A 12621-nucleotide genomic window follows, 5' to 3' on the forward strand; every position below is an offset into this window, starting at 1 on the left:
TGACCAGGATGGTCTCGATCTCTTGACCTCGTGATCCACCCGCCTCGGCCTCCCAAAGTGCTGGGATTACAGGCTTGAGCCACCGCGCCCGGCCAATCCCACAAAAACTTAATTACTAGTAGCCTGCCCTTGACCAGAAGCCTTAACAATAACATAAATGCCAATTAACTATATTTTGTATATGTATTATGTACTGTATTCTTACAACAAAGTAAGCTAGAGAAAAGAAGACGCTATTAAGAAAATAAAAAGGAAGGGAAAATATATTATTCATTATGTGTAAGTGGATCATAAAGGTCATTTTTTTTTTTTTTTTTTTGGTGCCAAAAGCCAGGAATGAACCAGTCATAAATGTCCTCATCCTCATCGTCTTCAGGCAGAGCAGGCTGGGGAGGAGGAAGGGAAGGGGATGATCTAGCTATCTCAAAGGTGGCAGGAGGAAGAAAACCCACTTACTTATAAAAGTGGGTCCATGGGTACGAAGGTCAGGGCCAAGATGGTGCCGCCGGAGGTCTCTCTGCTCATCAAGCTCGGCTGCTACTCCGTCTTGTTCCTCGGCATGGCCTACGGAGCCACGAGCTACAGTTACCTAAAACCTCGGGCAGAAGAGGAAAGGAGGGTAACGGCAGAGGAGAAGCAGCAGCAGGATGAACTGAAACGGATTGCCAAAGAATTGGCAGAAGCCCAAGAGGACAGCATGTTAAAGTGAGTGACCCTCCCAGCCTCTCTTTGGAGTAGCAGCGGATGAATACAGCTTCCTGTGTTATGCGATTAAAAAAAAAAAGTGGATCAATGCGGTTCAAAACTATGTTGTTGACAGGTCAACTGTACTGCTTTCGTTGTATCTCACAAATTTCGATAAATTGTATTTTTTTGTTCTATTAAAATATTCTAATTTTACTTGAGTCTTCATTTATCCATGGTCAGTGTGTTGTTTAGAAATTTTAGAAATATGTTGTTTAATTTCCGTGTGTTTGGAGATTTCCTGTTATCTTTCTGTTATCAATTTCTAATTTAATTTCTTTATGACCAGAGAAAATGTTTATTATCTTAATTATTTTAAATTTGTTATGGTTTATTTTATAACCCAGGATATTGTCTATTTCGGTAAATGTTCCTCATGTACTTGAAGGAATGTATGTTTTACGGTTGTTGGGTGGAGTGTCCTATAAATGTAAATTAGATCCAATTGTTTGATGATGTTATTCAATTTTTCTATTTCCTTGCTCATTTTCTGTCTACTATTTCTATCAACTACTTTGAGAGGAGTGTTGAAGTTTCCAACTATAATTGTGGATTTGTCTATTTCTCCTTTCAGTTGTTTTTTCTTTTTGAGACAGTATCTCACTGTGTTGCCCAGCATGGTCTTGAACTCCTGGGCTCAAGCAATCCTCCTGCCTCAGCCTCCCGAAGTGCTGGGATTACAGGCTCGAGTCACTGTGCCCAGCTAGTTCTGTCCATTTTCCCTTAATGTTTTTGAAGTTCGGTTAGTTGTTAGGTGCATATATATTTAGGATTATTATATCTTCTTGATAAATTGACCCTTTTATTATTATGTAAGGCCCCCTTTTATCTCTGGTAATTTTCTTTGCTCTGAAATTCTACTTTGTTTGGTATTAATATAATTACTCCTGTTATAGTTTGGTTAATGTTTGCATGGTATATCTTTTTTGTTTGTTTGTTTCTGTTTGAGATGGAGTCTTCCTCTGTCGCCTGGGCTGGAGTGGGATGGTGCTATCTCAGCTCACTGGAACCTCCAGTTCCCGGGTTCAAGCGATTCTCCTGCCTCAGCCTCCCTAGCAGCTGGGATTACAGGCGCGTGCCACCATGCCCTGCTAATTTTTGTATTTTTAGTAGAGACGGGGTTTCACCATGTTGGCCAGGCTGGTCTCAAACTCCTGACCTCATGATCCACCTGCCTCGGCCTCTCAAAGTGCTGGGATTACAGGTGTGAACCACTGCGCCTGTCTGGTATATCTTTTTCATCCCTTTACTTTGAACTTTTGTGTAACATTTTATTTGAAGCCTGTTTCTTGTAGGCAGTATATAGTTGGGTGATTTTCTTTTTCATCTAGAAAATTTATTATGAGGTATTTGACATACAAAAAGGCATAAAGAATGTCATGCACAGCTTGCCAGGAGCAAAAACAAAAACAAAAAAAACATGTTACTGTGAACATCCATGTACGTACTGCCCAATTGGAGAAATAAACGTGCTCAGTGGACTAAAGCTCCTGGTGCACTCTCCCTGCCTGCCTCCTCTGAGTTAAGCATGATCCTGAATGTGATGTTTCTTGTGTTCTTCTAGTCTTTTTTTGTTTTTAAAGAAAAATCTTTCTGCCAATGGGGATAATGGCTCCGTGTGGCCGAGGTGAGACTACTTAAGAATCTGGAGAAATAGCCTCAGTCTGATGTCGGTTTTATTGAGTAAAGGAAAAGGGAATTGAGCCGCATGATACAGAGGTTCCAGTTGATCAGAGTGCACAAACACCCTTCCCGTCTGCGTGATGGGAACCGCACCAGCACAGGGGGCAAACGGAGGCCACTGCTGTGAGGACGAGGTTCCCATGCCTATCCACATGAACAGCTCCTGGTCAGTCCCAAGAGGCAAGGGCAGAGGGCACAGCGGCTCTCACAGAGCTACTTTACAAATAAACTCTGTGCCTTCCTCAGAAGTCGCTTACAACACTTAAAAAAATAAAATTTGAACAGAAAATATAGCAAAGGGCCATGTGGGCATGTCATGAGACACATGGAGTGTCCTGGTCTGTGGAATCGTGTAGGGTGACAGAAGCAGCATGATTAGGCATTGTATGATGAGGATGACACACTGCCACTGTGGCCTGTCCAATTGGTGTGGAAAAACTGCCCTGGTTTGGCCAAGACTTCATAGGTGTGAGCCCTGAATTAATCCTGCTGAGCCTGAATGAAGTTGGCTGGAAGCATCTCGTGTCTGTAACTGTCACAGAAGGAGAAGGCAGTGGTAAAAAGTGTATGGGAATGCCAGCCTGGACCCCAGTGCTGACTGCTGGCCACCAGGAGTTCTGGCAGTTTTCAACAGCTGCCTTAAAGAAGTCATTCAGTAGGAGGTTCTGGAGTTCCTGGTTTCGATCAAATACATCCTTTATCTTTCCTAGGAGTACACTTCTGATGATGCAGCCCCCTCTCCACATCAGGGCGATACCACCATAATTGAGGGTCCAGCCAAACTTGGTGGCTGCCTGCCTTAGCAGCATAAAGCCTTGAGCATAAGAGATGATCTTGGAAGCATAGAGGGCCTTCCGAATGTCCTCCAGGAATGATTTCTTATCATCATCAAACTGGAACTTTTGGGGACCCTTCAGCTTTTTGCTAGCTTGAATTCTCTCATTCTTCAGAGATGATAAGCACCCAGCAATGACAGCTTCTCCAATGAGGGGGACGAGTATGCCGTACTCCAGGGCGGAGATGGCAGTCCACTTCCCTGTGCCCTTCTGCCCCGTGCTGTCTCTGATCTTTGGCAGCAGATGTCTGCTATCCGCATCTTGGAACTTGAGAATATTGGCTGTGATTTCAATCAGGAATAAGTCTAGCTCTGTCTTGTTCCAATCCTCAAAGGCCTGCACCATCTCGTCCTGTGCCATGCCCAGCATGTCTTTCATCAGGTGGTATGCCTTGCAGATCAGCTCCATGTCCCTATACTCTATCCTGCTGTGCACCATCTTCATGAAGTGGTCTGCTCCTTCGTCTCCCTCCCAGTCACAGCAGGGTTCTCCAGTTCCTACTTTTGCAGCAATGCCTTGGAAGATGGTCTTCATGTGGGGCCATGCTTCTTTGTTCCCTCCTGGCATGAGTGATGGGCCATACTGGGCCCCTTCCTCTCTGCCACTGACTCTGCTCCCCACAAATAAAATTCCCTTGGCCTTAAGGTCTCGGCACTATCTTGTGGTATCCCTATATTCAGAATTTCCTCCATCAATGATGATGTCACCAGTGTCCAACAATGGTACCGGTTTTTTGATGAAATCAACTGCTTGCCCAGCCTTCACCAGGAGGATGATCCGCTGGGGTGTCTTCAGCTCGGAGACCATCTCCTTCAGGGACTGAGCACCCACCACTTTGGTTCCGTTTGCCTCACTGGCCAAGAAATCATCAACTTTGGAGATGGTCCTATTAAAAGCACAGACCACAAAGTCGTGGTCATTCATGTTCAGAATTAAGTTCTGGCCCATGATGGCCAATCCAATCAGGGCGATGTCAGCTTGGGCTGTGGCGGCAGACAGAGCAGAAGAACGCAAGAGCGGCAAGGCATGGGGGGCAAGTCTAGTTGGGTGATTTTAAAAATTTCATTATGATAGGCTGGGCGCTGTGGCTAATGCCTGTAATCCCAGTACGTTGGGAGGCTGAGGTAGGCTGATCACCTGAGGTCGGAGTTTGAGACCAGCCTGGCCAACATGGTGAAACCTAGTCTCTACTAAAAATACATAAATTAGTAGGGTATGGTGGCTTACACCTGTAGTCTCAGCTACCTGGGAGTCCAAGGCAGGAGAATTGCTTGAACTCGTGAGGCGGAGGTTGCAGTGAGCTGAGATCATGCCTTTGTACTCCAGCTTGGACGATAGAGTGAGACTCTGTCTTTGAAAAATTAAATAAATAAATAAGTAAATAATTCCATTACGATACTTTCACTTAATTAGTATTTGTAGATCAGTTAAATTTAATGTAATTATTGATAACGGTCAGATTTAGGTGTACCATTTATTTGTGCTCTGTTCCCTTTCCTTGCCCTTTTTTTTTTTTTTTTTTTTTTTTTTTTTTTTTTTTTTTTTTTTTTTTTTTTTTTGCTAATAGAACATCTGTAGGTATTTCATTTTAGTTGATTCATTGTTTCTCCTTCCTTCCTTCTTTCCTTCCTTCCTCTTTCTCTCTTTTTTCTTTTCTTTTTTTTCTCTCACTGTGTTGCCCAGGCTGGTCCGAAACTCCTGGGTTCAGGCGATCCTTCTGCTTCAGCCTCCCCAGTATCTTGGATTATATGCATTCATGGGTGCACCATCATGCCTGGCTGATCTGTTATGTTTTTTCACATATCTGTATATCATTTTTTTTTTTTAGCGTTTGTTCTAGGGATTACAATAAACATATTAACTTTTTGTAGTCCACTTAAGAACCAGTATTTTACCACTTTTGGGGAAGTACAGAAATGTTATCACTATATAAGTTCCTTTATCTCCTTCCCCATCCTTTATGTTATAGTTATGTAGTAGAATTGCAAGCCACATCAGACAGTGTTATAATTTTTGTTATAATTTTATGTGTGTAGATATACAAACACACATATATATACACAGACACACACATACACATATACTTTTACATATGTATTTTTGTATGTGTATATATATACTTTTACATATATATAAACTAAAAAGAGGAATGTTTACCCAGATATTTACCATTTCTGTTATTCTTCCTTATTCTTGACATTCCAGGTTCCCTTCATTGGAGGAATTCCATTATCCTCTGATAACTTTTTATAATCCAATTAAGAATCAATATTTTACCACTTTAGAGGAATCTGACATCCTCTAATAATGGATTTTCATTATCCTCTGATAATGTCCTTATTTTACTTCCATTTTTGAAGGATATTTTCACTGGATAAAAAGTGTATTTCCTAATAGTTTAGGGGCAAAAATCTCAGCAAGCAAGGTGTTGATACCATCTAATGACTACCACTTACCTAATCACAATACCTGGGAGATGGAGTATTCGGATTCACTAGTCTAGATCACATAATGACACTTTTTTTTTTTTTGAGATGGAGTTTTGCTCTTGTTGCCCAGGCTGGAGTGCAATGGCGCGATCTCGGCTCATGACAACCTCTGCCTCCCGGGTTCAAGCGTCTCCTGCCTCAGCCTCCCAAGTAGCTGGGATTTAAAGGCATGCACCACCACGCCAGGCTAATTTTGTATTTTTAGTAGACACAGGGTTTCTCCATGTTGCTCAGGCTGGTCTTGAACTCCCTACCTCAGATGATCTGCCCACCTTGGCCTCCCAAAGTTCTGGGATTACAGGCATAAGCCACTGTGCCAAGCCATAATGACACTTTTGATCCCCTTGTATCTCCTTGATCTAGCCATTTGTGAGGTCCAACTTTTTTTTTTTTGAGATGGAGTCTCACTCTGTCACCCAGTCTGGAGTGCAGGGCGTGATCTCAGCTCACTGCAACCTCTGCCTCCTGAGTTCAAGTGACTCTCCTGCCTCATCCTGCCGAGTAGCTGGGACTACAGGTGCACACCACCATGACCAGCTAATTTTTGTATTTTTAGTAGACACAGGGTTTCACCATATTGGCTAGGCTGGTCTCAAACTCCTTACCTCAGGTGATCCACCTTGGTCTCCCAAAGTGCTAGGATTACGGGCATGAGCCACTGTACCCAACTGAATCCAATTTTTGAACTTCCAAATTCTGTGAGCCAATAGATTTTCTCTTGTACTTAACTTACTTTCACTTAGTTTTCTGTCATTTGAAGCTAGATATCCTAACAGTCATGTGCTGTATAATGACATTTTTGTCAAGGACAGATCACATATACAATAGTGGTCCCATAAGATTTTAATAATGTATTTTTACTGTAACTTTTCTATGTTTAGATATGCAAAAACTTACCATTGTGTTAGAATTGTCATAATATTGATTATAATATCATGCTGTATAGGTTTGTAGAACACAAGGAATAGTCAATACCACATAGCCTAGGTGTGTAGTAGGCTATACCATCTAAGTTTGTGTAAGCACCCTCTATGATGTTCATGCAATAACAAAATCACCTAACACCACATTTCTCAGAACATATTTCCATCATTAAGCCATGCCTGACTGTGTATGTGTACATATGTATGTACATATGTATATATATACACATACATATGTATGTGTATGTATATGTATATATGTATGTATACATATGTATGTATATATATATATGTATGTATGTGATTCCTGATAACAAGCATGCTTTAGTTTATAGATTAATAGAGTTTGTTTCACTAAGCAAGATAAAGTAGTTGACCCTATAAGACATGCAGGGTCCTGTTTCCAATAAATGAATAGCTCTTGCAAGTAAAAAGTATCAACGAGAGATAAGTCCTAGCACTTTTGTGTAACACCTTAAAACAGGAGAACTAGAGTAGTGAGTATACATCCCTGCTTTTGATGATAGGAGTGACCAGGAAAAAATGCTATAAAAAAGATAGAATCCTGGTTCCAGGTAAGGACTTCCATAGCGTATAAACTGCTTGTTCATGAGGCAGGGTTTTGTTGTTATTGTTTATTTTATTTTGTTTTTTGTTTTTTTTTTTGAGATGGAGTCTTGCTCTGTCACCCAGGCTGGAGTGCAGTGGTGTGATCTCGGTTCACTGCAACCTCCGCCTCCTGGGTTCAAGTGATTCTCCTGCCTCAGTCTCCCGAGTTGCTGGGATTACAGGCACGTGCCACCATACCTGGCTCACTTTTGTATTTTTTTGTTGGGGGGATGGAGTCTCACTCTGTCTCCTAGGCTGGAGTGCAGCAGCATGATCTCCGCTCACTGCAACTTCCTCCTCCTGGGTTCAAGCGATTCTCCTACCTCAGCCTCCAGATTAGCTGGGATTATAGGCTCGCACCACCACACCCAGCTAATTTTTGTATTTTTAGTAGAGATGGGGTTTTGCCATGTTGGCCAGGCTGGTCTTGAACTCCTGACCACAGGTGATCCGCCTGCATCATCTTCCCAAAGTGCTGGGATTATAGGCGTGAGCCACCACGCCCAGCCTAATTTTTGTAGTTTTAGTAGAGACAAGGTTTCAACCATGTTGGCCAGGCTGGTCTTGGACTCCTGATCTCGAATGATCCTCTCACCTAGGTCTCCCAAAGTGCTGGGATTACAGGTGTAAGCCACTGTGCCCAATCATAAGTTTTGAAATATGAACTTTTGTTGTTTGCTGTGTACCGTTCCTCCCTTGCATCCTTGTCTTAGGGGTTTTGGTAGGACCACAAGCAGAAGCTGTTGGAAGTCAAGAGCTCCTAAATTTTCCAAAAATTTCAGCTAACTGAAAACATTATGAAAGTATCCAAGGAGGGAGTATATGTGTGTGTGTGTGTGTGTGTGTGTGTGTGTGTGTGTGTGTGTGTGTTGGCTGAGGAGATAGGCAAGTGCTTTTGAGAAAACGAAGGGAGAAAATATTTCAGAAGGGTAGGAGAAGGGGGAAGTTCTATTAGTTGTGCGATTTGAGGGTACCTGTGCCATGTTCTTTACCAGCATGGTGAGGAGAGGGTTGAACCGGGAGCACAAGGAGTCCTGTCCTTGATGAAGATGCTGATGCCCCAGGCCATTGGACCTGATAAGAACTTGCAGGCTGGAGCAATGGTCATCTTTGTTGTAACCAGGCTAGAGTCTAGACTATTGAGTCAATGGCTACAGAGCCTCTGGGATGCTTTGGTGGTGAGACTCACTATGGGACCTGTACATAACCCTAGTGGTAGTCTTCTTAGGAACACCAGTAACAACTGAGATTAAATTTTCTGCCAGTATACCAGTACAAGGTCTCATATTTTAATTTTAGTATGAGAAGCAAGAAATATGTTCATTCTTCCATACCTGAGTATGCCCCAAAATTTATATTTTACTTTAGAATGAAGCATTAGAACCCATCTTGGTTCCTTGAATTATCTCTTTTGAATAAGTATCTGAAGAGAGAGGTCAAGTAGCAGCCAAACCATAATCCAAGAAGAGTCCCCAGGATCTCATGCATCATCAGTGACATTCATACCCTTAGGAGAATACACAGACATTAAGACTCTTTTGAGGCCAGGAACAGTGGCTCACGCCTGTAATCCCAGAACTTTGGGAGGCCGAGTTGGGAGGATCACTTGAGGTCAGGAGTTTGAGACCATCCTGGGCAACATGGCAAAGACTCATCTCTACTAAAATTACAAAAATTAGCTGGGCCTGGTGGCAGGCGCTTGTAGTCCCAGTTACTCCCGGCTACTCAGGAGGCTGAGGCGGGAGAATTGCTTGAACTCGGGAGGCGGAGGTTGCAGTGAGCAGAGGTCAAACCATTGCACTCCAGCCTGGGTGACAGAGTGAGACTCCACCTAAAAAAAAAAAAAAAAAGGAAAAGAGTATACTCTTTTGAGTTCACAACTAGTAAACAACTAATGGAAGTTAATACTACCATTTTATCCTTTGTAGTCTATATCCACAAAAACAGACTTCATTTATTTTTTAAGTGCCCAGTGCTTAAAATTCCTTCATTTGATTATCCCATGTGGATGGTGTATCTGTTTAGCATGCTTGATTGCCAGTAATATATCATTCAATGTTAATAGATTTAAACAATAAAGGGAATACATTGACCCATAAAATTGAAAAGCAGAAAAAGAGGACAAGCTCCAAACTTGGCTGAACCGGAGCTGGGCTGCATTTTCTGTAATTCTCTCAGCTCTGCCCTCTTGGATTGTCTTTATTCTCAACTTGGCTTCTTTGTGGTAGTAAGGTGGTTACCATGGAATATATACCTCCTCATTCACAACCAGGAAGAAGGAGGTTATTTCTTTCCACAACAGTTTGACTAGCTGGCCTACCTGGGATCTTGTGCTGCTTCTGAATCAATTAAGTGTGATAAGGAGGTTGAGACACTATTATTGAATTGACCAATCAGGTCCCAACAGTGGACTTGAAGGTAGTGTCAGTCCCATTGAAAACACATGGCTGTCACAGAGTGAGGAGTGTTAGAATGGGGGATTGTACAAATAGCACAACTTCAAATACATTTTATTTATTTTGTTTTTTATTTTTTGAGATGGATTCTTGCTCTATCACCAGGCTCACTTCAACCTCTGTCTCCTGGGTTCAAGAGATTCTCCTGCCTCAGCCTCTTGAGTAGCTGGAATGCAGGCACACCCCACCATGCCCAGCTAATTTTTGTATTTTTAGTAGAGATGGGATTTCTCCATGTTGGCCAGGTTGATCTCAAACTTCTGACCTCAGGTGATCCACCCACCTTAGCCTCCCAAAGTGCCAAATACATTTTAAAAAACAATTCATGAAAGAAGATGGGGAGGGGGGCAGGCATAGTGGCTCACATCTGTAATCCCAGCATGTTGGGAGCCAAGGTGGGTGGATTACCTGAGGTCAGGAGTTTGAGACCAGCCTGGCCAACATGGTGAAACACCGTCTTTACTAAAAATATAAAAATTAGCCAGGCATGGTGGCATGTGCCTGTAATCCCAGCTATTCGGGAGGCTGAGGCAGAAGAATCTCTTGAACCTGGGAGGCAGAGGTTGCAGTAAGCCAAGATCGCACCACTATACTCCAGCCTGGGCAATAGAGCGAGATCCATCTTAAAAAACAAAACAAACTAACAAAAAAAGAAAAAACAACAAAAAAGAAAGAAGATGGAGGCAAATATATTAAACCTAAAATGTCTTTGAGACAATGAAACTGAGGGTGGATTTCTCTCTCTCTTATGTTTTAGCTTACAAATCTATATATTTATACCTATACAGCTATAGATAGATATCCCTGACCATAATAATGTACCACTTTTATGGTGGAAAAAAACCACCCCACACATTTATTGAGGGGAAAAAAAACAAGAGCTGGAGAATAATGCAAAATAGAGATAGAGATTTCACCAGATAGCACACAGCTAATTGCCAGTAAGCGGAACAATCTGCAACAGAGAGAGGAAGAATGAGTCATAATTCAGCCTGTCTCCTTGAAGAGCCCTTCTCTCTCTTCAAGGCTCTTTATGCTAAAGAAAAAATTAAAAAGCACTGTAATTATGTGTAACATCCCATCTCAAGACAGGTATTTGAAATATGTTTTGAGTTTTATTTGTTGGTTAACAAACGAACCCAAATGAAACTTTCTGTGTAGGTCTTGCTCTGTACCTCTGCCTGACATGCACTTTCTGTTTTCTATTTTTTTTTTTTTTTTGAGACAGAGTTTTGCTCTTGTTGCCCAGGCTGGAGTACAATGGTGTGCTCTTGGCTTACTGTAACCTCCGCCTCCTGGGTTCAAGTGATTTTTCTCCTGACTCAGCCTCCCAAGTAGCTGGGATTACAGGCATGTGCCACCATGCCCTGTTAATTCTGTATCTTTAGTAGAGACAGGGGTTTCTCCATGTTGGTCAGCTGGTCTCGAACTGCCAATGTCAGGTGATTCACCCACTTTGGCCTTCCAAAGTGTTGGGATTACAAGCGTGAGCCACTGTGCCTGGCCACACTTTCTGCCTTTAAAAGGGTGTGTTTGTCTCTAATGGCCTCTGTCCTGTAGTACCCAGACACATTTCTGGGAATGTAGATGTTACTCAATAAATGTTTGTTTAATGAGTGGATGGGTGAATCTATCCTTTTTGCTTCAGGCTGTCTTTATTTCTCTCTCTCATTGTCACTGTCTCTGAGCTACGCATTCAAATGACCAAGTGCTGAATACAATCATCTTGAAACTGCCTTGTTTTTCCAGTGGTTATCAAATCTTGTGGGGACACAGCATTTTGACTCTATTCCCCAATGTTTCCATCATGACCTCCAAAGAAGGCTTGGGGTCACTTAATCTGGTGTGAGCCACTTGGTAACATCCGAAATAAAAACTTTCCCACTGTTTTTTTTTCTTTTTTGGAGATAAGAGTCTCGCTCCATCGCCAGGCTGGAGTGCAGTGGCATGATCTTGGCTCACTGCAACCTCCACCTCCTGGGTTCAAGCAATTCTCCTACCTCAGCCTCCCAAGCAGCTGGGACTACAGGCGCCTGCCACCACATCCAGCTAATTTTTTTTTTTTTTTTTTAGTAGAGACGGGGTTTCACCATGTTAGCCAGGATGGTCTCGATCTCTTGACCTTGTGATCTGCCTGCCTTGGCCTCCCAAAGTGCTGGGATTACAGACGTGAGCCACTGCACCCGGCCAGAAAACTTTCCCACTTTTAAGACTGAGAGTCAATCTGTGGCGTATTCTTTTCCTGTTAGTCCATCTTCCCATTTTAAAGATTGACATATAGCTATATGTAAATCTGGCTCCATCATTTACGAGCTGAACAACCTTAGGCATTAACCTGACCGAACCTCAGTTTCCTCCTGTGTGAAATGTTGAGAGTCATAATACTTTCTTTTTTGGGGTTGCTGAGAAGATCAAATGGAATAATATATGGAAAGCATATCTGCCCTATGATGAAAAAATGTCAGTAATTACTATTATTTAACATAGATCTGTGGAGTGTTGTCTCCGTGCTAGTGGGGATTTTTAAATCCCTGCTGCTATACTAGATGGTGGGGATTTCTTTAAAAAAGCACCAAGATAGATATATTTCATGCCTTCATGGAGCTGGTCCAGAGGGGTATTTGGACATGTAAATAGGTATTGCCAACATGAGACTATGACAGTAGAAGAACAGGGTGTCAGGAAGCCCATTCAACAACCACTTATTCTGAGCTTGGAGGTTAAGGAAGGCTTCTAGAAGAAAGTTACATAAAAAGTGATACAAGGCTGGGCGCGGTGGCTCAAGCCTGTAATCCCAGCACTTTGGGAGGCCGAGGCGGGTGGATCACGAGGTCAAGAGATCGAGACCATCCTGGTCAACATGGTGAAACCCCGTCTCTAC

At 42.5% G+C, this 12621-nt stretch overlaps 2 protein-coding genes across 2 annotated transcripts; one reads left to right on the plus strand and one right to left on the minus strand.

Annotated features, from left to right (window-relative positions):
• Positions 1-472: 472 nt before the first annotated feature.
• Positions 473-784, plus strand: LOC108295742 (ATP synthase subunit e, mitochondrial-like). Its single transcript, XM_037734719.1, has one exon. The coding sequence runs from the start codon at positions 473-475 to the stop codon at positions 707-709; it is 237 nt and encodes a 78-aa protein (XP_037590647.1). The 3' UTR covers positions 710-784.
• Positions 785-2323: 1539 nt separating this feature from the next.
• LOC108295743 (6-phosphogluconate dehydrogenase, decarboxylating-like) lies at positions 2324-4297 on the minus strand. Its single transcript, XM_037734720.1, is given in 2 exon segments — positions 2324-2993; positions 2996-4297. Coding segments are annotated over 2 exon segments (1407 nt in total). The 5' UTR covers positions 4212-4297; the 3' UTR covers positions 2324-2802.
• Positions 4298-12621: the final 8324 nt, after the last annotated feature.

Source organism: Cebus imitator, unplaced genomic scaffold, assembly GCF_001604975.1.
Source record: "Cebus imitator isolate Cc_AM_T3 unplaced genomic scaffold, Cebus_imitator-1.0 Scaffold657, whole genome shotgun sequence".
Lineage (NCBI taxonomy): Eukaryota > Metazoa > Chordata > Mammalia > Primates > Cebidae > Cebus > Cebus imitator.

Coding starts and splice junctions, on each gene's coding strand:
- LOC108295742 (XM_037734719.1), top strand. CDS start 473: ATGGGTACGAAGGTCAGGGCCAAGATGGTGCCGCCGGAGGTCTCTCTG.